The sequence below is a fragment of the Ixodes scapularis genome, unplaced genomic scaffold (genome assembly GCF_016920785.2).
Source record: "Ixodes scapularis isolate PalLabHiFi unplaced genomic scaffold, ASM1692078v2 PGA_scaffold1__304_contigs__length_218370807, whole genome shotgun sequence".
Lineage (NCBI taxonomy): Eukaryota > Metazoa > Arthropoda > Arachnida > Ixodida > Ixodidae > Ixodes > Ixodes scapularis.
In genome coordinates this window covers 144,719,261-144,745,758 of record NW_024609846.1, presented here as the reverse complement: position 1 = coordinate 144,745,758, position 26,498 = coordinate 144,719,261, and the positions used below count along the sequence as shown (strand labels likewise).

The 26,498-nt window shown below is 45.5% G+C and overlaps 1 protein-coding gene across 1 annotated transcript in view; it reads left to right on the top strand.

Moving 5' to 3' along the window:
* LOC120839727 (leucine-zipper-like transcriptional regulator 1) overlaps nt 1–25,932 on the top strand; it is a 50,632-nt gene extending 24,700 nt beyond the window's left edge. The window contains exons 12-19 of the mRNA XM_040210086.1: nt 258–322; nt 7,596–7,712; nt 10,832–10,991; nt 11,698–11,876; nt 13,411–13,508; nt 15,438–15,543; nt 16,215–16,295; nt 24,072–25,932. Of these exons, the coding sequence (XP_040066020.1) occupies nt 258–322; nt 7,596–7,712; nt 10,832–10,991; nt 11,698–11,876; nt 13,411–13,508; nt 15,438–15,543; nt 16,215–16,295; nt 24,072–24,263 (998 nt within the window). The 3' untranslated portion in view covers nt 24,264–25,932. The remainder of the gene's footprint in view (nt 1–257; nt 323–7,595; nt 7,713–10,831; nt 10,992–11,697; nt 11,877–13,410; nt 13,509–15,437; nt 15,544–16,214; nt 16,296–24,071) is intronic.
* The last annotated feature ends 566 nt before the right edge of the window (nt 25,933–26,498 follow it).

Sequence of the window (26,498 nt, the reverse complement as noted above, 5' to 3'; positions counted from 1 at the left end):
TTACTTGCATATAACTTGTTTTTTCTCGTCTCTGTGTTGTTAATGTATAACACGGCAGCGTAGCTCAGTCAATATGAAGTAAGCATGCAGAGAGTGTTATGGTGTTCTTTTGAATGTTCAGCAAAAGGAAAAGGCATGGGAAAATTGTTCAAATTTGTGATGCTTCGGTTCAATGGCACACAGCGGTTTGTGACCGGGAGTGTAGCGCAAGTGCGTGGGGCTGAGGCGAAGTCCTTGTCCGATTGTTTGCCTCCCAGGTCGTGACCCCATGAGCGACCGAATTGTTCTCCTCATGATGGACGTCTACAGGCTCGCAGTTCAAGTGAGTCATTTTTCCTCAACTTTAAAAGGAGGAACTTTGTTCTACATAGTAATTCTTAAAATGTTTGCAAGGGGCACAGCTCAGTATACTTGCTATGTTTGTCTCCAAAAACTGTTTGTTCTGAAAATGAAAGCAGTGCATTTTTGTCGGTGTTATTTGCCCCTCGCATTATTGCCTACTAGGTGAGTGAAGAACAAAGAATGAAGTATGAATTTGATGCAGGGTGTACCTAGTTTGTAGAGTCTTAGTTATGCGAAACAAAAAACTAATTTGTCTTTGCATCCAGTTAAGGGCCTGCTCATAAAAGGTTTAAGGAAAATGTGTTGAAGCCAAAAATGCTGTTAGTGCATAACTACTTTAAAGGAACTGATGTGGTTAATAATTTATGAAGTCATTATAATCGAAATTCGGATTGAAACTCGCTATACAGTCTAAGCTCATTACAGCAGACATTTGGATATAACATACCAATTTGTGAAGTTCGTTTGGTTTCCCTCTACATACCATTGACTCAGCTTCATATCTGTAGAGCCCTGCATATCCGCAAATTATCCGCGGATATCCGCAGTAAACTGGCAGATGCGGATAAAATTTGGACGGATTTTGGCGGATTGCGGATCGGATGCGGATGTCAGGGGCTACAGATGTGGATATCCGTGGATCGGGATCTAAATTTTTGCCGGTGACATTCAGTCCGTCGACTGACGTTTCATCTACAGATTGTTTCGTCGACATGCGACGTTTGATCGAAAGGCTCCCCGTGTTCGTTTCATAGAAAAACCTGAGACGTTTCGTCGCACACAACCCTGCTATATTCATAACAAACTTTTTGCGTCTCGCCTGGATTTCAGGGGGGAGGGGGACACAGTTTGGTTAAGCACGCCTTAGTGAAGCAGGCGCTAGCTTTTAGCGGCTTAATGAAGAAATACGTTGTCGACAAAACGTCGCAGGGGCATGTACCCACAAAACGTACAGCGTCGACGAACCGTGTGTCCATGAAATGCATGTCCGTGAAAAGTTGTCCACGAAACGTATTTCCACAAAAACATGTTTCGAAGAAACGATAGGGATCCTTAGAAAGATCTGATCCTTACTAAAGATCACTTCAGTTAGTGCATGTCATCTCGTCAAAAATGCTATCTATAGAAAAAGTAAAAGTAAAGAATGCAGGGCATCAATCGTGTCGAGAAAGCTAGTTCTATGGCAGTGAAAGAGTGGAAAACTTTCTCGGGCAAAGAAAACCTCAAACGAACAAGTCACAAGAAAGTAGAAGACACCTCCCCCTCTCCGCAGAGGGTGGTGTGGTCATGATACCAAAAACAAAAGAAGTGCTTCGACAGCGAGCGCGACCCTGTGGCGTCACGGTTTGCAAAGTTTCGGAATCAGCGGCGCACGCACATAGGCAGCCCTTAAATTGCCTCTTTCTTTTTTGTATGCTTAGAGTTCTAGTCAAGAAAGTCTGGTAGTTCATATTCATCCGCTTACGACGCCAGGGCACCAGCAATGCCAGCGGCTGCCGCGCGCATTCTCTGTAACCGCCCCAAACAAAAGAAAAGTTTTTTTTCAATATATATATTTGGGCGCCTGCAAGCTGCGATCTTTTTCGAACAACATGTTAGTCGATCCGATTAGGCCTTGGACACTGACTTAGCGGCGCATCTGCCCGCTGGCTGACACGAAACACCGTGAGACTCGAGGCGGCCACAAAGGCTCGGTAACATCACAGAAAGGATTTTGTCTTCCTAGCACTTCTTCTCCTTCTCTCTTTCTGAACTTTTTTAAAATTTTTTTATGACCTTTTTTTTTAGGCGTTCAGACTTCAGGGGAGAGTTACGGGGACACAGGTGAAAGTTTTCGATTCCACGTGCGGCGGGGGAAGAACGTGGTCGGCATGATTTCCGCTGATTTAATCGTAACCTCTGGTGGTTAGCAAGAACATTGACATGGTTCCACATTTTGCGGATGCGGTTCAGATACGGATACAAAGTATGCAGATGCGGATACAATAATGCAAAAAGTTTGCGGATGCGGCTCGGATGCTGATACAAAGTCTGCGGATGTGGATCGGATGTGGATACTCAAACTGTTATCCGCGCAGGGCTGTACATATCTGCATACAACATACTCCTTTTACAACAAACCGAAATCTTGGTCAAAATCAAGGTCTGGTATAATGAGGTTAGACTGTGCTACCGAGGCAGGTTGCGGCATAGCTTGTGGGTTTTGTGAGAATGATAGCAGAGAAGTTTCATTCGTTGTTAACTGCCTTACTTTTAGCCATTTTGACTTCTACAGTATCGGCATCGTTTGGTGGCCTTTCAAACAACATTGCTTCAGGTGCCAAGCCTCTATGAAAGTAGCGCCACTTTCTTATTTATTTATTTATTTATTTACAATATCGAAAGTCCTTTCAGGCTGTCTCTAGAGTGTGCGCATGTATCTTAGGAAAACATTATGCCCTAATACCCCAAGTCGTAGCCCACCCAACTGCCACCTAAAATACATAAAGGAAACGGGGGTGGGCCATGTCTCTGTTGGTAAACACAAAATGTTATAAAGAAAAAATTTTTCACATATTTAGTGTGGCAGCACAAGAGACACATTAAACTTAGAACTCAAATTAGTTTTACTGTGTTATGCAAGAAATGTTCATGAAAGAATGTTTGACTATTGCAAAGTCCGTTGCTTGCATATGCTCGATGAACACCGCCGATCGGCATACAGCGCAAACGTTTGTTTTTTGAAAGTATGTTTGTAACACTGCTATGTTCTCTTAGTAAAAAAAAACAAGAAGAGTCAACAAGGTTCAACGAGCGAGAGAAAGAAGCAACTGAGAGCGATGCTGGGGAAACGGGAAGAACGATGATTGCGTTGGCAAATACTGCCACGTGTGTTGCCGAGCGAGTGCGTGCGTGGCCGAGTGGTTAGCATGCTTGGCTGTCACACGAAGGATCCTGTTTCGATACCAGGGAGCGGAAACTTCTTTTATGTACTCTTTGTACTTGGCATTCTCGTATGGTCAAGAGCCTTCTCGTCCGATCCAGTTACGAATGTTCTACGAGTCGAACGTTCTAGGCTGAATGTTTCAGAGAAACACGCGGGTACAAAAGGTGCTCCGCGTGGCGAGCCGGAGTCAGTCTCGCCCCAGAGCTCGATCCTGCAATTTCGCCGACATCGACGCCCGCGATGCTCTGTTGTTTTCTTCTGTTCCCTTTTTGCTTTGGGCACAGGTTCGCCCCATTAAACATTTAATTCCTTCAGTTATCGTCGCCTCATTAATTGTCATTCGTGACAATACCTTGGCATTGGGCCAATTTGGGCGCCTTGTCAGTCACAAAGAACATGCTCTTGTGCAACTGTCTTCTAATGCGAAAGCATTATCTGTCTCATGAAGCAAAGCCGGCAAGAACGGCAACTAAATTCCCATTGGCTGGGCGGTGTCTGTAGCAGTGAAACGGCACGTAAATTCCCAATGGCTGGGCGTTGTCTGTAGCAGCGAAATGGCACCTAGATTCCCATTGTCTGCGAAAAATTTCTCAGGGAGGTTCCTGTAAACAAAGTAAATTAATGGCTGCGAAAAGGAAGTTTTATACATTTTGGTCTGGGTCGGAGTTGAACCCAGGCCTCTGGGGTGCAAGACGAGCACGCTTCCCCGACACCACGGCGGCTTCACGGTTTCGGCTGACTAAAGCTGTGCCTAGTGCATGCATCATGCTTTTGCATTCCCACACCTAAGCAGTCTTAAGTGTCTCTGCCTAATCTTTTGGTGCACACATGTGTACGTCCGTGCATGGCGTGCTACCAACGCGGGCTGAGGCGGTCTTGCTGCGTGCCTGGACGGCACCACGAACACGGAGCTCAAAATGGGACGTTTTACAAACCTCTGTGTGCGGCCTTCCAGCAAATCTTTATTTATCCGTTGGCTTTGTCTCAAGCATTGCCCAACCTTAGCAACCGTGATCGCGTCGTTCCGGGAGAAGGAGCGGGTTTGACGCGACCTTTTTTCGGTGGAGACAGACTTTGACCTTACACTCTGCAGTTATATTCCAGGATATGGGGCGTTCCCTCACCTCGCGATCCCTGAATGGGCAAAGTAAAGCAAAGGAAGGAAAGACATTTCACTTTGTTTACTCATTTCCTCCCTAATTTCCACGACCCCAAAGTAGGAGTACGAAAGAAAAATGATGGAGAAAACAAAAGGAAACTTTGTTTTGCTTGCAAAAAAAGTTTGTTCGGATAAAAAAAGAAAAAGTCGGAAAGGTAGCACAAGCAGTAACACAAGCTTCTGTTACCTTTCTGACTTTTCTTTTTTTATTTGAACAAACTTTTTTGCAAGCAAAACAAATTTACATTTTGTTATCTCCATCGTTTTTCCTTCGTACGCATGTAGTACTTCGGGGTCGCAGAAATTGGGGAGGAAATGTGTAAACAAAGTGAAATGTCTTTCCCTCTTTAGTTTCACTTCATCATGGACGTCTTCTAACCGTAATCTCTGTGGCCGCGTCATTCGGGTAGGATGAATGTTGGCAGTTTGTGGAGCCTGCGTTGGGGTATTTGTAAGGGTAAGCGATCACTCTGTTGTTTTTTTTTAAATCGATTTTTGCTAAAAACGGGGGTGGGCGATGACTCCGGATACTACGGTACATTAGTCGACGCTACAATTGTACTCATTATCGGAAGGCTCTTTCTGGTGAAACATAAATGTCGATACAAAAGCCACCCTACCGACACTACTACAGATTTGATTTAGTAAGAAAATAAATCTGTTACTGTCGAGACCGGTTTTATTTTTTCAAAATTCGGCGTACTTTGTTCGGTATTTATTTTAAAATTCAATTTCCATTTTTTTTTTTTTTGGGTGTATATATATCCACACAAAATTTTACCGTCGTTTATCGGTGAATATGAAATAAACACCAACGGACACCGGATCAGATAATCCTTGTAGCTCTGATATTTGTGATCACTCAAAGAATAACGGCACAGATACGTTGAAAAATAAATGGACACTTTTGGCAAATGTGTGCAACTGTAAAAAAAACAAGAAAAAAACAACAACAGAAGTACAGACAAGTCAGATATGAAGCCTATGCCCCAAAAACATGGAAATTCGCTTTCTGTGCATCAACATTATGTGATCTTATTATAGTAAACACACATGTACTTTCCTAGGTTCGCGTTAATCTGCACCCTTTCTTTTCTGTTAATACGACTCTGAGCTTCGAGAATAATGCTGGGCACTGGCAGGCTGAGGAGGTGAAGCGCTGCCTGAGCTACAATTGGCCAATCAACCAAATCTGACCACCGAAAGAGACATGGTGCGACATTTTGAAGCACAACATATTTCGTGTATTCACTAAACTCTGGCTGTAGAGCTTGCATTAAATCAGTCTCCCTTACAATAACTTTGAAAACAGGCTCATTCATGGCAAAGTCAAAGGGCATTTCGGACTTCACGTTCCGATCGATGATGCGCACATTAAACCATAATGTCGTGATGGCATCCGTGTATCCGATACATTTGGATACGTTTCAATAGACACTGTCGTTCCACTTTTTCGCCACGGCTCTGCGGTTCGACTGAAAGGTCAAAGTGGCCTTTTTCGGTTAACACCAAATTTTAGAAAAATTGATTCGACATACTTTTATTTGTTTTTATCGTTTTAAATCGAAAACGCCGAACCTAAAAGCTGACCCTTTTCAGTTAAACCCAAATTTCCGAAAATGAATTCGGCCTACTTTTATTGGTTTTTATTGGTTTAAACCAAAACCCCAAACCGTAGTTATAACGAAGTAGGTTATAGCCAAATAGGAGTGAAGCAATCACGATTTACCATTCCTGCTTGCACTTTTTCAATGCATTTGTGTCTGTTTTTAGCGAAGGAAACTAAGCAGCTCCTGTGCATATAGCAAAGAGAAATTTCGTGATAATTTAAAAAAACAGTAAAATTCTGAGTTTATGAAGTCTCAGACCTCTGCACTTTCCTGCTGCGGCCGAGCAGCCATCCAGAATGGCCCGCAGACGATGCTGAAAAGGCCGCTGGCGGCAGCTCCTGCATCGTTGGCCGCTTCCCGCTCCTTATGAAGCAGCTTTTCCGCGTCTCACACGGAGAAGCCAAAGTGGCATGCCGACGGGGGCAATTAGAGCGCTAGCGACAACGTACCGGCGGAGATGACCGGGGAGAGTCTAGATTTAAAAGGAGGGAGCAACTCCAACCATTGGAACATTTGCAATTTAACCACAGACGCCTCCTGGGCAGATTGGCGCAAGTACGCCTAAATTTGGTTGTCGCGTGGCCAATGTGGCCAGGAAACTGGGCGGAGATGCGGACACGTTTGCAGAAGGTGAACGCTTTCGAGTTCTCCTTGGAGGCTGCAGCTCGTTTTGTAACCGCGGCCCACAAACCATGTCACCGCCATCGAGCAGTTGCCCCCTCTGTTAAATCCAGACTCTGTACCGAAGAAAGACGAGCTTGAGTGCAAACTCGGTGCCATGCTTGCTTTCTTTGTTTGCTTTGTGTTCCGTGTCGGCGTCGCTGTTCGGTGTGGTCGCTCTTGCGCAAAAGTTCAAATCGCTCAAACACCGATTTGGCAAAACATTGCCACTCAACGATGGAGAGTCCCGGCACCTCCGGCACCTCGACGGGGAATACGAAGGCAATCTCCTGGGAACAAAAGCTTGCCATCCTCCGACTAATGAGAGCAAAGTATGAGCGAAAAACTTTAGCTAGCCAAAATATTTGTTTCACCTTAGCAGGGCAAATTTTTAAACCTGTAAACAGCAATAATAATGCGTGTCTCATCCTATTAAAGGGTTTTTCCGGCAAAAACCCGAAGTTCTTAACAAATATACAACGAATAAGAGATGTTGTTCAAATACGTAACTGGCCGGATGTCGCTCCAAGATTCCGGGAGTCGCTCGAACTTTGTATATAAACATTACATATTATCTTTTAACGCTCATAACACTCCCAACGTATCATTCGTTCATGATGCGCGCTATGACGCCCGGTATGACGCTCGTTCGTGACAATTATACCATAGAAAGCTTCTCATAAAGCACGTTCTGCATTAAAACACAAAAAGCATTGAGGGGCTCTACAGGCGCACGGGCTCGCCTGCCACGTGTCGTCGGAGGGGGGCATTGGAGATTTCTGCCCGGTGCAGTGTCAATGCCACAAACATCGTTGGCATGTCCCTATAATGGCCGTCATCATAAAACAAGACCCCGGCTCCTCACTTACGAAATGAGTGCTCCCACAAATGTTTGCAGTTCCACATGCGGCGCCTGGAGCACCTGTGCGTCCAGTACCTGGAGGCCGCCATCAACCACCGCAACGTGCTCGTGGCGCTCCAGAATGCCTCGGACCTGCGTCTGGATTTCATCAAGGTTCGACTTCTGCTTGCGCTTTTAGGTGTCTGTAAGCGTAGGCACATCTGGCAGTCGCCTGGTGGACATCCTGGGTCGGCATTTTAATGGCAAACGTTTCCTTCAGATCTAGGTTGTTTTGTGCTTTTTAAAGAGTCGGTAAGCAGTCAAACTGCATAGGTACCTTGACCACTCTCTCGTATACGTACACTGTGCCATCTCGCATTGACATACAGTATAGACCACTTACAACGTAACCGCTTATAGTGCAGGACCGGGTATAACGCGGTTTTTTTAAACCACCGGTTCGCCTCCCATAGAACTCCATGTATTTACATACCGCTTAAAATGCAGGCGCGCGAAGGAAAATACCGGTTATAGTGCGGTTTCTGGCACAGCCCGCCGGCCGCGCCGACTACCGGAGCAGCGAGCGCGCTTCCCTGTGCGACACTAGATAACGGCGCTGATGGCGCGAGCAGCAAGCGGCACTCGCGTGGCAGTTGCTCCAGAGCCGAGTTGCTCGAAGAAGCGGGAAGAAGCGAAAGCCTTCAGTTGCCATAGCGACGGAGGGACGCACGCACGTGTCGTTCACGTGCGTGCGTCCCTCCGCTGCGTTGGAAACAAACAACCGCAGCGACAGACCAATCGCAGGTCGAGGAGAAGGGTTGCGCGCGTTACCACGTTACATGCCGGTCACGCGTCGGGTGCTCCTATCCGCAAACACGGCGTCGGTTGTGATCGTCGTCGTAGACGGCGTTCATCTCATCGTTCCGCGTAAAAGCGCTATCCTTGACTGTGAATTTTCGTTGTGTGTCGCTATGATAACCCAGCACGTACTAGAAGGGAAGATCCACCTACTCGTGCGGCGATGTCGTGGCGGCGCTCTCAAGACGGCAAAAACGCCCGTGTCATCGTGTTTGTTTACTTCTGGGACCGGACATTTCATCGAACGCCGTTTCGTCGAACGCCGTTTCATCGAAGCCGTTTCATCGAATGCCGTTTTATCGAATGCCGTTTTATCGAACACCGTTTCATCGAATGCCGTTTTATCGAACGCCGTCTTATCGAACGCCAGGGTGACATTCCCGCTTCCTGAAGCTGGTCGGAGGTGCTCATCCCGGGTTCTGGAAGTTTCTGACTTACATCGCCGCAGAACATCAACTTATGGAAGACAAGCTGGAGGCGATGCTGAGTTCCCAAGAGCCTCCTCGCCAGAAGAAGGCCATAGCGGCAAGAAACGAGAAGGTCCGCCTTTTTTATGAGAACAGACGGAGCATGGCTGTGGGGCACTTTTTGAGAGCAATTGCTCATCATTTGAAACGGCGAATGGCTGTCGCCCGAACACATGAACCCCCGAAAGTTTTAAAATAAAATTTGAAGTGACGTACTTGCTTTTGACTTCATTGAGTCTTAGAACTAAAAAAAAAACCAAAAAAAAACAATGTTTTGTTGTAGTTTTATTAATAGCACCTCAGCTTTAGCTACTGCAAGCTTCGGGCAGTAAAAAAAAAGTATCAATAGCAAGACATGAGAGGCTAGGAGGCTCACATGGCTAAAGTTGTTGAGCCTGCACAAAACCTAAGTCGCCTTCTGGCCTCCATGAGTTGGAGTGCGCTCTTACCGGGAGTGCGACTTTTTATTTATTTGTTACAACACCCTCAAGGCACATCGGGTAATACAGAAGGGGTGAACAGATAAGCACAATATGCGAAACAAACATAAAAATCGGTACAAATATCCTCATGGGTTACTTGCATCAAAATAAATTGTAACAGCTACAAGTTTGGACATCAATAAACCTGACTATGAAATGGGTGAATGACAGGAAAATGCACTCGATCCGCGCATAAAAGAGCATCTTTCACATTTTTTTTTATATAAAAGACATTCGATGAAACGGCCGTCAGCGATTCGATGAAACGGCGTTCGATGAAACGGCGTTCGATGAAACGTCCATTTTTTCGATGAAACGGCGTTCGACGAAACGGCGTTCGATGAAATGTCCGGCAACCGTTTACTTCGACTACAGTGGTGATTTCTAAGCATTCGTGTCCTCGAACATCGCCCGGATTTCTTATTTGGCGCATTTCATGCGTGCGCTCAAGTTCAAGGTATTACTGGCGCGTACCGTGTGAAGGATGCGAATTTTCACGCGTTTTCATCTCCGGAGAAAAGTGATTAGGGTTAGCAATCCTGAACGCTCTCAACGTCCGTCCGCAACCCGCGACGCCGTTAAATAGCTGCGCCAGGCAAAAGCTGCTCATTTCTTTCAAAATGTGTAACACACTTGAGACAGAACTGTACTAGTCAGATGAAATAACGACTTTCCTCAAACTAAGCTTTATTTTTCATCTAACATAAAATAAATTCTTTTCACAAGTGTAAGTTGTCTCATGGCATGTATTTTGGCCTGAAAAATTGATGTTTTGGTTATAGTGCGGTATCGCTTATAGTGCGGATTTTCTCGACTCCCGCGACATACGTTATATGCGGTCTACACTGTATCTACTCTCGTTTCATGGTATCGCCATCAGCTGAATGAGCTTGTGCTCGCATCATAGTTTTTTTGTTTTGTTTTTTTGGCTGGTAGTTTTGTTTTGTGTTGGGTTTGTGTGAAGTGCTTGATTGCTTTTTCTGCTTCGTGTTTGCGTTGGTGCACCCAAGCAAAGGCCGTCTGGTCCTTTTGGGGCACCAGAGAAATAAACATTATTATTATTATTATGAAGCTTCCTACCTAATGAGCTATTAAACTACTGTGGAACCGTTTGTATTCGTAGCCCCTGTGTTTTGCAAACCAGTCGTGGCAGACCTATACTACTGTGTCTTTCGGAGTTTGCGGGTTTCAACGTAATTTTTTTTTGCGCCAAGAATTCTCGCGTGCCTTTAAACCTCTGTGAATTTGTTAATTTGCCGGAATGAAAGGGGCAAATTAGTGCTCGATGTTTCTTCTTTAACCAGATTTATCAGCTCTCTTTACAAGAGTAGAAAGGCAGGCAAAGATGGAAGTTCTTTTTATAAAAGAATTTTTTGATAAATCGGTGCTGCTCATTCTACAGAACAGAAATCATAAGGAATGAAAGTGTGAAAACAGTTTGAGCAAAGCAGGGAGGGATGACAGTGTTTAGTGGTGCTGCCTGCAGGAGTTCTGCCTCAAGTTCATAGTGAAGGAGAGCACGTACAACCAGATAGTGATGAGCAAAGAGTTTGAGACCATCGCCCAGCCCCTGATGGTGGAGATCATCCGCAGGAGGCAGATGCCCTCCGTGCGCTCTCTCCAGGAGCCGCTCTTCGACTACACAGGTGGGTCCTTGCTTCTGACACGTAAGCAGCCTTTGCCCGTTCACATGTCTCACTTTTTTTTTTTTTTATATGAAAATGTGGCAAATGGATTTAGCTGGGCAGGATATGTCTATAGGTCAACTTCATTGCAAATTTCAGTGCTTGACACCCATATGTTATGCAAGTAAACTCATTAGACATGCCAACCCTCTGTTGGCGTTAATACCGAAGTGTGTACATTTCGTATTTCCACTGATCCAGGACATTTGAATACCGGCATTTCTCACAGTTATTAATTCTGCCACATTTTTGGGGGTAACTTTAACCTACCAGTTTTCGAACGGCCACAGCTGCTGAACCAGATAAAATTGAAGATGGTGGGGCCACTTCCACCATGTTCTTGAAGCTCTCACCATGCTGCGCGACATTGTGCGGTTATCCAGTGGCTTATATTTATTTGTATAGAAAGAGTAAAAAAGCCTTTCGGTTTTGAATGCAATTGATAGCGATAGTCATTGAAAATCGAAGCAATTCTTTAATTATTATGCTCTTTGCATTGGAGCTGGTGCAAGCTGGGTACCCCATTGGAAGTTCAGCCCTTTGAAACAGCACTACCCTTTTTTGTTAATTCTTAATCTTCCAAAATTTTGGCTCTTCCGCAAGTTGGAGCGATCACGTTTGTGAGTTTAACGTGGACCCGTGACGTGAGGTGCATGTGTCTGTCTAGGCACGACCTTGGAGCAGGACATGGAGAGCTTCCTGCGGGAGGTGGGGCGGGAGTTCTGCGACATCACCCTTCTGCTGGACGGGCAGCCCATCCCCGCCCACAAGTCAGTGCTGGTGGCCCGCTGCAGCTACTTCGAGGCCATGTTCCGCTCCTTCATGCCTGAGCACAACACCGTCAATGTGAGCACCAGCCGGGCCCCTTCCTTGTTGTCAGTCGTACGCCACCTAACGGTATCTGCGTGTTACCAGAGCTCATCTCTGGTCACGTACCACATGTATCCGATCCTAACGCACCCTCGATTATTATGGGCACCCAGTTTTTATGTCAAAAGATTGCGATTCTAAGGTACTCCCAAGTTTGGTTTCATATCCGATTCCAACGCGCAGGCTCTTTTTTGGCGTATTTTTTTCAAAAGAAGATGCACATCTGAATTGGGTAAGTATAGTAGTACTTTATTGTCCAAGAAGTGTGGTCTGGGTTTGTTCTTTATTTATTTATTGTTTTCATATAGTATGGAACAGCTCAGCATGGGGAATCAATGGCTGTTAGGACCTCGCGCACCACGTCCAAGATCCAGTCATCGGTTCCACAATTCAGGGGCGTCGATTCCATAAACAGTAACGCCGCCAAAGAGTCGGAAAGAAGTTTGGATGTTCAGAACTCGTAGAGTAGTCTGTCCGGCAACTGGCCGACTCCATCGGCGCGTAGCCCCCCGAGCGACGGAGCCACTCGAGAAAACCGAGGCGGAGGCACAGCTTCAAGGAACACCGGGAAAAGGCCAAACCAGAGTGCAAAACTAATGCCTTCGCAGGACGTGGAACCATCCACCTCCTATTCACTATATCGAGGCGCTGCTTTACCCACTGTAGTCGCTGACAGCATGAGAGCAGTGGGGCTTGTCTTTCGAAGGCCCGAGCTCCAGCACGTGCTCGACGCCTTTCACCACGCTCTGGCCGCGCGCGTGTGTCAGAGATGCACTAGACGCCCAAGCGCCGTCGTCAAAGGTGCCGAGGTCGCGCCGGAGGCGGGCCAACCGAAGCTCTTCCTTGTCGTTTTTGCCCCGTCAGTGACTGCGGTAGAAGAGTTGCAGGCATGAACAACGGACCGCCGAAGATTTATTTCACTTGGAGTGCACCATTTTCGCCGAGACTGCTGGCCGACGAGTTGGAGCGCACTTTGCGCGTTTTGGATATTATCTTGCCGATCGCTCGTCCGAGAGCCTCTACTAGGTTTAATATTTGTCTCGTTTTTATGTCCTCGAGGTTTAATGTTTAGCGATAAAATTTACGATAATTTTCGAAGGTTTTTTACTCAATGTAGGTATCTCTCATGTAAGCCACCAATTAGCATTACAAGCAAAAAAAACGGGAAAAATTGTGTGGATTCGGGGCGGAATACCCGAGACTACGAAAAACTTCGAAATGTTTGTGTGTCTCCCTTTTGGTTTCCCCGAGCCTCTGGTATTCTGTCATCAATTGGCAGCTTTTAGGTGTGTCACGACTTCTGGCTGAAATTGCGGGAGTTTCTCTTTTATCGACTCTTGCTCTTAGATGGAAAGCAAGGAACGGCCAAAAAGTCGTTCGAAACAAAGTACTGTCTTGAACTGCGGGAGTGCACGAACGGTTCCTAGTGATTGCCATTGTTCGCAGTTCTCCTTTGTGTTGTAACCTGTGTCACACCGGTCTTTTGTGCCTTGCAACTGGCTGATCGCAGATTGCCATTGGGGAGATGATTCCGTCCCTGCAGTCTTTCAACACGCTGTTGAGGTACATCTACTACGGAGATGTGACGATGCCTCCCGAAGACTCCCTGTATCCTTGCACATTCATGCTTTCTCATGATCTCCGCCTTTTTCCTAAGTTCATTTCCCTAAGCACCGCGGTGGTCGTTTGGTGCACAGGTACATAGCGAGGGTTGAGAAGACGGGTGAGCTGGTGGCACTGTAGCATTTTTTAAACATCAATGACGGGGATGGGTGAGAGAACGAGGGATAGATACTTGACAGACAGTCTTTTTTGGGATAGCTAGAATTTATAATGTAATATATTGCTTCGTTTTGACGTGTTTATAATGAACACAACCTCTCTTTCTAGAATTCTCGTGTAAGGAAGTAGGTCTCTGCCAAAATGTAAATTGGAAAAACGGAAGCTCGCTTTCTTATTCGGCACTGACCTTGTTTATTCGTCATGACATTCTAGTTTCTATTGTGGTTGGGAGATAGAATGCAACGTATTGAACAGTTTATCAGTCGAGGAGTTTATTTTTGGAGCGTCCCGCATGACGACGTGAATCGAAAGGAAAGGAGAAAGCTTGCCTACATTGGAGGAAACACCTTGGGAAGTTTAGGCTATTTTAGAGCACAGCTCTTAGGGGCCCGTTTCCGGCTTGAGTGGCGTCGCCGTCGGCGTAACCGCGAGGTCACGTGACCACCCCCCCCCCCCCCCCCTGCAAAGTCACGTGACCCCCCCTCAGGTCACGTAACCCCCCTGAGGACACGTGACCCCCCTGATGTCTCGTGACCACCTGAGGTCACGTAACCTCCCCTAAGGTCACGTGACCCTCGAGGTCACGTGACCACTCCGAGGTCATGTGACCCCTTGAGGTCACAAGACCCCCTAAGGCCACGTGACCTCCCCCCCCCGAGGTCACGTGATCCCCCTGACGTCACACAACCCACCCCTGAGGACCCCTGAGGTGTGACCTCGAGGAGTGACCTATCCCTCAGCACGCTTCCATCCTTCTCCTCAAGAGCTGCGCTCTAACCGGCATTACAGAGAATTGTAAACGGCTTTCATTTTTTTTTGCTCTATTCTTATTCATCCTACTAGATTTTCACTGAGAGATCAGCGCCCCAGCCATGCCCCTATTTTAAAGTGTGGCACGATGCTCCATAAATATTTTTGATCTTTGGTTCTTTTGTGACACAAAATAATGTGACATATATAGTTAGCTTTGGAACACAGTTAGTACAGACACAGCAGCGACCTTTTTTTGCATTTTATTTGAACTGGGCATTGGCATGCGTAAAAGTTTACCGCTTCGATTGGTGATATGAATGAGCCGTTTGACCATGGTAGCAGTTTGACGGCAGCTTTTGATTTCTAAGAGAAAAACGAGTGATAGCTCGCTCACAGTAACTGTCACGTTACAATTACATTAGAAGTGTAGCAACTACCCAGAAGTTTGGAGTAAGGTTAGGGTACCGAGTGAAATCTAGAAAAAACAAATTTACGCTGTGTGTCATCTTAACAAATTTTGTGCGAGCGTTCCATTGGGGTTTTATCGTTAGGAGCTGCATAGCTTAAAATCTTCGCAGTCCTGCGGCGTGCGTGGGACGAGGACCTATACAATACATAATTGTTCCAGAATCCTCGAGGTCAGGGACATAGCCATGGGGGGAATCTTACAAGGCTTCGTCCTTCCCTCATTCAAAATGTAGTCGGCTCTATATGGAAAGCGCCGTTCTTCACTCCCAACTACAGAAACACTGAAAAGAAAAGAAAACAAAAATTTATGAAATGTTTAGACGGGACACATAGGGTATGTCACATTTTGCAATGTCATGGCGGAATCGACACTTCATTGACACATTGTGATTTCATGAGCAACTCAATCATCCATGTAACGTTGGCATGGCAATGTACGTGGAGCGTACAAAGACAGGCCTGCTCAATGTGCCTAGGCGATTCAGTTGCTCAGGTTTCCTCGCTGATACTCCTTGACGTAGCAAACCTGAAAAGGTACCTGTTCTCGGCGCCTTACTTCTATGGGTTCACCAACAACCGGCTTCAAGCCTTTTGCAAGGAAAACCTGGAGATGAATGTCACCTTCGAAAACGTCATTCAGGTCTGTGTCTTCACTCTTCGAGATGGTTTGGTGGAAAGCAAACTCCGGAATGGTTGGGCATTATTTTACGGGGATGGTCGTCCACTGCAGAGAAATTTCTGTGGAAATGTCCCGCATACTTGCAGTGTTCAAATGGTCGGAGGGCCAGCGTATGGAAGTGCAAGCTTCAAATTTGATGCCACCTTCCTTTATGACAGTATTCCGCAGTGTGGAAGACCAAACAGAGTACAAAAATGGCAGAGGCTGGTATAAAGAACTTGAAAAGGAATATCGTCGGGAGTCTCTTGAAATGGCAGCTTACCTTTAACTAAGAGTTTCTTGGTGAAACATGGGCTGACGTTCTCGGGCTCCAAGAGAGATTCCTTTTGAGTTCTCTTTACAGTGCATCACTGCCGTAATTTTGTTCTGTCTGATGACAAGTTGTTCAGTTTGTCTTTTTTTTTTTATTGTCGAGCTTCGTTTCTTTAATAAAGGCAGGAGTAAAAACTTGCAAAAGATGATAGACTACAATAAGCTGCACATAATGCATGCAGGTATCTCGTAGCACTTGTTTGTTTTTTTGCTGTCTCAGTACGGAATCCTACCTTTGCTCGGGAGGTGAGCAGACGAGGGTTGTGGTGTTTTTGGCTGAACTGAAAGCTCACTGCGCTCACTCTTTTTCTTCTCCACAGATCCTAGAGGCAGCTGACAAGATCCAAGCCACAGACATGAAGAAGCATGCCTTGAGCCTCATTGTCCACCACTATCCAAAAGTGAGCGTCCACTTTGTTCCGTCGAGCTTATTGAGAGGATGGAATTGAGTTCAGTCTGTTTCTGCTTTGGTGCATAAAGCTGCCTCCACTGCTGAAGCGCGTATCAGGCCATGCAGCATTGGAGGTTGGATTGTATCGCGTCAAGGAACTGTTAACTAAAATTTGGCAAATGTGCAAACAGGTGGGAAAGAGCTGCTTCAGGGCAAGTACTATTTCAGCATCTAGGAAAGATGAGTGCATCGCGTAGATCAGCAAGAGATGCTAGCATGAAACTTGCGCTAGCACTTTTACGCAAAGGCTCAAACTAAAAAAATAATCACTCGGTAACGATAACTGCAGTGAAGCGTAAAACCCTTTCGGTTTTTCAGGGTTCCGGTTTTCAAAATAATAGTTCCTGATTTACCGTTTCCCAGTAAACTGTTTACACCGGCTCGAGAAAAATAACCAAAGAAAGCCTTTGGAACATGCTTTGGTCACAAAAATAAGTCTCGTTAAAAAAATATTGGAAGTGCTTGTTTTCCCAAATGGGTCTACTTGGGAACTGAATGAGCTTTGTGGAGTGAAGGGTGTATTTAACCCTTAGTCTGAAATTGTAAACCAGAGACTCCCCCCACCCTATATATTTTGTGAACCGGAAGGATTAAACCCTCTTCTAATAATTTGTCAGAAATTTCGTACAGCCATAAATTTTTCAGTTGGCGGGAGCAAAATTTATTTATTTAGTGAAAAACTCCAATTACCACTTTTCGTTCATACCCCGTCGTCCGCCGTAGTCGACAAAATTGTCCCAATGAAATAACTCGTTTGTATCGGGTGCCCTCTTCTTAAGGGGGGAGGCTGGTCTTTAACTTCGCGTTTTTTATCTTTCAGTTATCTTGCTGAAATTTACTATACTGATGTATTTCTCAGTGGTGATTTCAAACATGCAATTAGTTTTCAGATAGCTTTACTGCATCCTGAGTTATCAATAAATTAGTCATTTTAATTAGGTCCTCTTTACGGGTCGTTAGCATAAAATTCTTCAGAATATATTGGAAATTTTTATAGAATTGCATTTTCCCAGACATGTTTTGTGCGGTGATGCTATTTTTGTTGCTTTTTATCTCATGCAATAATTTTAATTAATTAGTCTCAAAAAGATATAACCTCCCGTTTTGTGCAACTTGGTTGCAGATGTGTTTTACCAATGTAATATAATTAGATTAGACTTAAAATAGCATCACCGCACAAAACATGTCTTGGTGAATGCAATCCTATAAAAATTTGTGATATATTGTGAACAATTTTATGCTAAAGGCCCGTAAGGATGACCTAATGAAAATTACAATTTTGTTAATAACTCGGGATCTAGTAAAGCTATCTGAAAACTAGTTGCATATTTGAAATCACCACTGAGAAATACATCAGTATTCTAAATTTCAGCAGGATCAATGAAAAATAAAAAAACAAAAAGTTAAAGACCAGCCTCCCCCCTTAAAAAGTTCTTCTCGGTCATTGGCGAAACACCCCGTACGCCATCGCCTGTTTACACATTCACCGCGGCATTACCTCAGGGCTGTTAGTCTGTGCTAATAATAGCACTGACCTTGTTGATGCAGTGCGCTGACTTTATAGCATTAGCGATACAGTGCTGTAAACTCTGATCAATTCACTGTGAAACCCCACTTTTCCGGACTTTTTCGTTGAGTCCACAAGCACCTTCCTCGCCTACTCTACAATACTAAAGCATGCCAAATATGGTAATACAGAACGTCCCCTGCCCATGCACACGTCTTGCACACAAAGCGTATTGGCAGATGGAAGCGCAATAAGGAGCTCGAAATTGTACCCTATGGGAGGTGACATTTTCACAGTTTGTTTATTTTTATCAATTGTAATGAGGAAGTAGGCATGCGGGAGAGGAGACTTTGGGTTAGAAGCGAATTTCAAGTGAAAAGTGGTTTTGGCCAAATATTTTCTAATTGAAGATTAGATGGTTTCGCTAAGCCTTTTACTATTGCACCATGCTTAAACGAAAACCCAGCTGAACTCGTGAAGGTTGCTCCTAAGCTTCCATTTGTCCATTTCTACACTTTAATCTAACAATATTTTTCAACTTTGGCCTGAGAGAGCCCAGTGTCTACATTGAGAAAGCAAGGAAACGACGCTTTTGTCATAGAATTAAACCTATGAGATGCCGAGCTATATCTACTCGACGGGATTTATAAATACTCTTGATCTACGCAAGTATCTTTTCTTTAATCACAAATGAGTAACGCAGGTTGTCTGGGTATCTCTGCCTAACACTTACAGGGTATTTCTGCGAAAACTTTCAAAAATCCCTAAAAATATGCATATGCTGTTCGAGATAAAAGGAAACCCTTTGTGTAAACAAACTAACAGCCTTGGTGGACGTCGAAAATTGCAAAGACACACTTATTAGCAAAATAATTAACTAGAATTTACAAATTAACTTTTTAATTAGTGAAAATAGACATACAGTTCCAGTTAGAAACTTGCTGAACATCATTGAAAACCACTAAATGCACCCTTTATATAATAAAAAAAAGGCAGGGGCAGCAGTTTACGGTGTTCTGTAAAAACACTCCATTTGGACGCGTTTCTAGGTTTCGGTTTCTTATCAGGGCGCATCCCTGTGCCCGCGGTCCTGCTCCCCGGTGACCAATACGTGCCACACATGGTGCGCCATGCTTCCCTCCATTCGACGAGGAAGGCGAGGCGGTGACTTTGCACCACGCCCACCCGGGAGAAGGACTGCAGGCGCAGAGATGTGCTCCGATAAGAAACCGAAACCTTGAAACGCGTCCAAATCTAGCGTTTTTACAGAACGCCGTTAAATACTGCCCCTGCCTTATACCTTTCTAAAAAATATTGATTTAGTGGTCTTCGATGATGCTTGGCAAATGTCTCAGTGGGATCATGTGTTTATTTTTCACTACCATAATTAAAAATTTTATTCATAAATTTTAGTTAATTATCTCGCTAATTAGCATGTTTTTGCAATTCTCGACGTCCGCCAAGCGTGGTAGTTTGTTCCCGCAAAGAGTTCCTGTTTATCTCAAACACCATATTTTTTAAAAATTTTTGAAAGCTTTTGCAGAAACATTCTGTATAATAGCCAGCTTAATTTTAAAAATTTTACTGCCATGTAGATATGAACATTACAAAGTTTCCGTTTTAAAGTGGGAATGTGCACACACGTGCATGCACCATCAAGCTTTGAAAGTGCGCTTTTCTCCTAAACACGCGGCTGCAATATTTGTACTTTTTAATAGAGGTGTGCGAATATCAAAACCTTTCGAAGCTGTATAAACATATACACAACCCAATTTTTTTGGGAGATTGTGCGATTGCACCATGCAGCCGTTCTGACTTTGCGCCATCTCCAATGATGTGATTGCTGCGCCGATTGCGCCAAACTGCGCCAAGGGGCTAGCCCTGCTACATCCTGCTACATTTTGCCAAAATATGGGTAATCTGCGCCAAGCCTGCGCCAGAGGACGAATTTTGGTCGCCTTTCAAAGCCGAATTTAAACTGAGTACCGTAATTGAGCTTGCATGTGTTATGTGGCGCAAGCGGCCGCCCGACACAAAGTACCCTGCATCAATTGTCCATCCGGTCTTGCATAGTTTTCCCGTCGTCGCGTTTCGCGCTCTCGTCTCATGGGTCTCGTCTTCGTCTTTTTTAATATTTTTAACGATAGACGTGGGTTTGCGCGGACGCTCCGATGCTAGCGTGCGGGTACCAGCCATGCCGTCATGCTGTTAAGTTAAACGAAACCATGTTTTTGCGCGGCGGGAGTTACTTTGTGAGCTGAAGCACTCACTCCTGAAAGCAACGGCCGTTGGAAAACTATATTTGGTCTCTGCCTTCCTGTCACCGTGGTCGCGCGACGTAGTAGGATGTTGCTGTCCCCACGTCGTGCAGATATGGCGCTTTCTAAAATGAAACTAAATAACGCCGCATGTTTATCAACATTCCTGTTCTTGTTTAAATCATACGTTACTATAAAAGTCCCTTTTTAACTCCAAGACTGCTGTGTTGAAGTATTGATTACCTAGGGTTCTCTCGCTAGGCTTGCTTTCGAGAGGGACCCAGGCACGTGAAAAATCTGCCGTAAAAGGAAGTTGGTGAAGAGGAGCTAAAACAAAGACGACAATGTATGCATGCTGAACCCGCACTGCGCGCTTGTTTTTCTCGAGTTACATTCATTGCACTAAGCGCTCCAAAAACTTTTTACCCTGGCTCGCGGAGTCTTGCATCAATGCGCTCAGGTTCTTTCTCTTGTGTGTGTGTGTGTGTTTAGCTTGTACCTTGTTTGCCGTAAAGCCCCTCTTTCCTGGGAAAAATGGTGCCATTCATTGTTGTGAAAATGCTCAAGACCACGCCACGCGCCACTTATGGGAAGAACATAACAATTGAAATCCAGCTCAGTACTGCGCTGTGCCGCCATGATCTTCCCAAGGGCTGCACGTTGCACGTGCCTCATGCATCGATGCACCTTGCGCTACTTTTGAAAAATGAAGGGGCTTTAGTTTGCCGGCCTGGCAAGCACGCGCCGCTCTACTGTTTTTTGTCGTATGATCGACAGATACATTTTGCATACAAATTTGGGAATCTGTTGGCGATGGAGCGGAGTGGCATAGGTTTCGGTTTCGATCGAACAGCCGTTGTCTCCGCTCGCGCGACGAAGCACGCGCAACTGCAAGCCTGCTGAAGTTACCCTCACGTGCATGCGAACAAGACTGCGTGACAGAGGCACCAGCCGGGACGCTTGCAATCCATTGTTTCACGTTTGCTTACTTTTGACGAAAATCTGGCACGTCGGGAACCAGTAAGGTTTTTCGGAATTGCTCGGCAGTGCCTACACCGCTGTACACTTGTGGGATGTCTCAGCAGTAAAACCACAAGCAGCGAGTACCGTCACAAGTCACATCAGAACACAACACGACACAAAGTTCCTTTCGTTTGTACAGCACTTAAAAACTAATATTTTTCTTTTTCTAAGAATAGCTGCTCCAAAAGCCACTTTTGCTGCTCCAAAACACTGTTTTGGTTGCTCCAAAGGCCACATTTGCTGCTCCGAAAGGTGCTCCAAAATGGCTTACGCCAATCACATCACTGCATCTCTTTCCGTGTGCACTAGTTCTGCCGATACAGGGTGACACAAAAAAGCAATAAATTAAGAATACATTTTCTTTTTTTTTTGGCAGAGGGAGCAAGTTTTACTTTTATCAGTGAAAACGGGTAGAAATAAATAAAAGGAATACCGGCACACTGATGAACCGGAAAATCAAGCAGAAAATAACACGAGCCAGATATCGCCGATAGCCGAGGTCAGACCTAAATCCATATCCGAATCTATGGAAGTCAGAGTGGTCCGTTGCGTTTGTGCTCACGACGATGCACGTGCCGTTGCAAACTTCATCAAATCTATCGCAGCGTTTGTGCCATGACTACTTCGCCAACTCCGGAATCCAGACATCATGGCAAGCAGAGGACAGATCGCGCTACCGCAAATAACTTTCCAGTGCTTCATATAAACAAAAAGAAAAAGGAGCTTAGGTTGGCTTTTTGGGTTCGCCAAGCTCGAAACAATATTGCACAGTCCAAAAACAAGACAGGGAACTCGACCATGAGTTGATACTAATTGGCGAGTTCTGCCTTATTCGGAGTTTCCGAAGTATTTGAAGAACTCAAATACTTCGAACAGCGAAAGTGTGGAGCGAATCGAATTGAATAGCAAGCATTATTCGCGAAGTATTCGAAGTTTCGAATATTCGCACACCCCTACTTTTTATGTCTTGATCGCAACGTTTTAGTCATGTTGAGTGTGCTTCTTACCGAGCACCGATGCACTGTGGGGAAGCAGCAGCCTCAGAACCGAGCTCCGCGGTTGTTGCTTTCTTCTTGGAAAGTAGCGTGCTGAACGGGGCAAACCTGTTGCAATGAACACTTAAAGAATTATGAAAAGCGCAGCTCACCTCGATGGGAATATCGAATAGTGTGTTTTTGCATGCTACAGTATAGACCACTTACAACGTAACAGCTTATAGTGAGGACCGGGTATAACGCGGCTTTCTTAAACCACCGGTTCGCCTCCCATAGAACTCCATGTAATTACATACCGCTTAAAATGCAGGTGCGCGAAGGGAAATACCGGTTGTAGTGCGGTTTCTGTAACAGTCCGCCGACCACGGCGACCAACCGACACAGCGAGCACGCTTCCCTGTGCGACACTAGATAACGGCGCGAGCCGCAAGCGGCACTCGCGGGGCAAGGAGGTTGTTCGAAGAAGCGGGGAGAAGCAAAGAGAGGCTTCAGTTGCCATAGCGACGGAGGGACGCACGCACGTGTCGTTCACGTGCGTGCTGTGCATCCCTCCGCTCTGTGCGTTGGAAACAACCGCAACAACAGACCAATCGTAGGTCGAGGAGAAGTGTACGCGCGCGTTGCATGTCGGCCGCGGGCCGGCTGCTTCTATCCGCAAACATGGCGTCCGTTGTGATCGTCGACGTAGACAGTGTGGTGGACGCTCATCGTTCCCCGTAAAAGTGCTATCCTTGACTGTGAATTTTCAATGTTTGTCGCTATGATAACCCAGCACGTACTAGGAGGAAAGATCCACTTATTCGTGCGGCGATGTCGGCGGCACTCTCAAGACGGCAGAAACGCCCGTGTCGTCGTGTTTGTTTACTTCGACTACAGTGGTGCTTTCTAAGCATTTGTGTTTTCGAACATCGCCCGGATTTCTTATTTGGAGCATTTCATGCCTGTGCTCAAGTTGAAGGAAGGTATTACTGGCGCGTACCGTAGAAGGGATGCGAATTTTCACGCGTTTTCATCACCGGAGAAAAGTGATTAGGGTTAGCAATCCTGAACGCTCGCAACGTCCGTCCGCAACCCGCGACGCCAAATAAAGGCTGCGCCAGGCAAAAGTCGCTCATTTCTTTAAAAATGTTTGACACACTTGAGAGAGAAGTGTACTAGTCTGGTGAAATAGACTTTCCTCAAACTAGGCTTTATTTTTCATCTAACATAAAATAAATTGTTTTACAAAGGTAAGTTGTCTCATGGCATGTATTTTGGCCTGAAAAATTGATGTTTTGGTTATAGCGCAATACCGCTTATAGTGCGGACTTTCGCAACTCCCGCGACATACGTTATATACGGTCTACACTGTATATTCAAACATTTGCACAACATCTAAGAGAAAGTGTTTTTTTTTGTTTTCTTCCGCTCAGTGCTTAAAGTCTCCCGTAAGTTGAGGGGGGTCCCTACAAGTAGGTAGGGGGGGAGGGAGGGGGGGGGGGGGTTCTGACGAGATGTACTAGATGCACATAAAATAAACCCCACTGCTGACTCTACCCACGCTGTACTTGCAACCCTCAATTTGCTAATCCCCAAATGTCCGATTTCTAAAAACAAGCTATTTTATTGCAAGATATGCTTTTGATTTCACTCATGCGGGGGCTGTGGAGGGGGGTCTCAGACCATCCGTTAAAATCGGTGGGGGGTTCGAGACCCCCTAGACCCCCCAGACTTTAACCCCTGCTTCCGCTCCATTGGTACTGATTTTGTAAGCAAGATCCCACGAAAACTGGACATTTTGCTTCATTCAGACGAAATGACGGGATGGCAAGAACAAAGCCCTGTAACGGGTGCTGTCCCAGCAAAACGAGATGTCTGGTTGCCGTACCTATGTCCCCACCCCGCTGTTCAATTTTCGAAAAGTGCAAAGTGGATGATGATGTCTCACCTCCGTTCCACCGCAGGTGGCCCGTCTTCCGCGGCTCCAGGGCCTGAGCAGGGAGCTGCTGCTGGACATCCTGGAAGCCCTGGCAGACGACATGAGCGACTCAAAGCTGTGTCAGGATGTGTCATCTGCCAGCCTGTGCAGCGACTCGGCAGGATCCACAAGCTTAGTCTTCGACCCAAGTCCGTGCCACGAAGCGGGGTGCAAGTGAAGGTCGCCCGGCGCGGTCGAGCGGACTCGTGCGCTCGGTCCCGCCAGAGCCACCGTATAGGCTACGGCTGGTTTGTGCACTATCGAGTGCTTACGACCAATTGCGTTAAAACCTCTCGTGATCTCTTGCAGCTAAAGAACACACCGGTGCCATCTGTCAGGTGGTCGTGTAACACCAACAATTTCCTTACCTTTCTCACTTTTTTTTGCGGATTATTTTCCCTTTAGTGGCTCGAAAAGCTATCGACAATCTCGTAAGTACGGTCTTCTTTTTTCGGAAAATAGCGACATACCCCGAACGTTTGGGGTCCTTTGGTATATATTAGCAACAGCTTTATTTCGTGTTGACCCAAAACGCAGCCTGCTTTTAACTGTCTGCAAGGATGCCGATTTCTCAGGAAACCAAATTCCCGATCTCGTTTTCTTCTGTCGTCGGTACTGGGACGAATTCGCAGCGTTTGGGTCACGTGCACTATCACGGGGGATGGCAATCCTACGTCCCCCATCTTGTTTCCTTCAATGTATGCACCGACACATTCTGACTTTTTGTCCGGCACCGAAAATCGACACTGAAAAACACTGAATATGTGGTGAAAAAACAAACCCCCCAAAAATACGCCCCAAAAATCGAAGAACAGTGAACCCCGAAAGCACGGAACCCTAGTTACAAGTGACCGTTTCCCACAGATAGCACATACGTTCCATCTCGCAAATACATTCTCGGAAACGTTCGCTCCGGCGAGTTGCAGTTCAGGGCCCGCCTCGTAGATGACGCCAGCGTGCCGGCGTGCACTCTCTTCGCGAGAGATCGGCAAAACTCTGTCGTAAGTGGACGCAAGTGTTTGGACCAGCCTTCAGAGTGACGACACCTCGGCCATCTTGGTGCTCGGAAGTCCGAAGACTAATTCAAAATCACAAAAAACGCTTTTCCGTCTTTCAGAAACGTTGAAATGATCTACCTTGGAGCAACACCGTATCGCCCGAGCTTCCTTGTCTAAAGCTTGGGAAGCCGTATTTTTAGTCGTAAAGATCCCCGGCGGCTCTGCACTTAGGACCGGAATGGCGGCGCCCGTAAAAAAAAGCCATTACTTCGAGCGTAGCTTGTTCAGTGGCTCTGGGTACCGCAAAGATCGGGGAGGGACTGTCGTCTGCTTACCGTTTCTGCTGGGGATCTCCAGCAGTCTGCTTCTATGCGGAGCGCAAGTTCGTCTGCTTGCACAGGGGTTGCAATGATGTCTGAATGCCAAGCTCTTATTGGCTGAGTGAAATAAAACGAAAAAATACAGTGGGTAGGCCACTGTCCTTCCAATGAAAGCCAATTGGAACTCGGCATCGTTCCGATGTCACCACAACCCCTGTTCAAAAAGCAGACGACTTGCTCTCCGCATTGGTTTGGGAAGGATTATGGTGCTGGTCGGCGCCCTGTGTCCCTAATGGTCGGTGACTGCTGCCAAACGTCTGTTTTCGTCCGCTTTTGTCTGCCCTTTCGTTTACTGGAAGGGAGGACCCGTGGAGGCTTTACGGATATTATTTATACTATTTATTGTACATTCCATTGTGTCCTTCCTCATCAGTGTTTGTGTGCATAATTTACATTTCCCTATATTTTTTCATTGTTCTCTTTGAAAAGTCTAATAAGATAATAATAAAGAAAAATCTTCTCTATATTACAACTGACTCTATATTACAACTGAAGAAAAAATAAATGATGATGATGATGATACTTAAAGTATCATCATCATCATCATTTATTTTTTCTTTAGTGGCTCGAAATGAAACAAAACACTAAAAACAAACGCTTAAAAAAAATGTAATAATTAAAACACATTGCAACCTAGCTAGAAGTTAGAAAGAAGTAGGGTAATGGCTGCAGCAAATTTATTAGCGTTACTTATGGAAACTAGATATAGGATAGATATGAGGTAAACTGCAAAATAGCGTATTATCTGAACGACTTTATGTTCGTGGGCTCAATATTTCGCGAATCTTAAAAAGTGTGGGTTGCGGAATTTTTCGTGGGCTCTGAATTTAGCGATGTGGAGCGATATGCTATATACTGTGGAGCAATATATTTGCGAAACCAATTTTTTGCAATATGTATTTTTCTAGGTCGTGTCACAAAAATTAGGTCCTCCAAAAGTTACGTCATTTACAGTGCATGTAAACATGATTCTGATACAATTCATGACCGCATTAATTGGGTGGTAGTGTACTGGCAAAACTTCTCATTTACAGT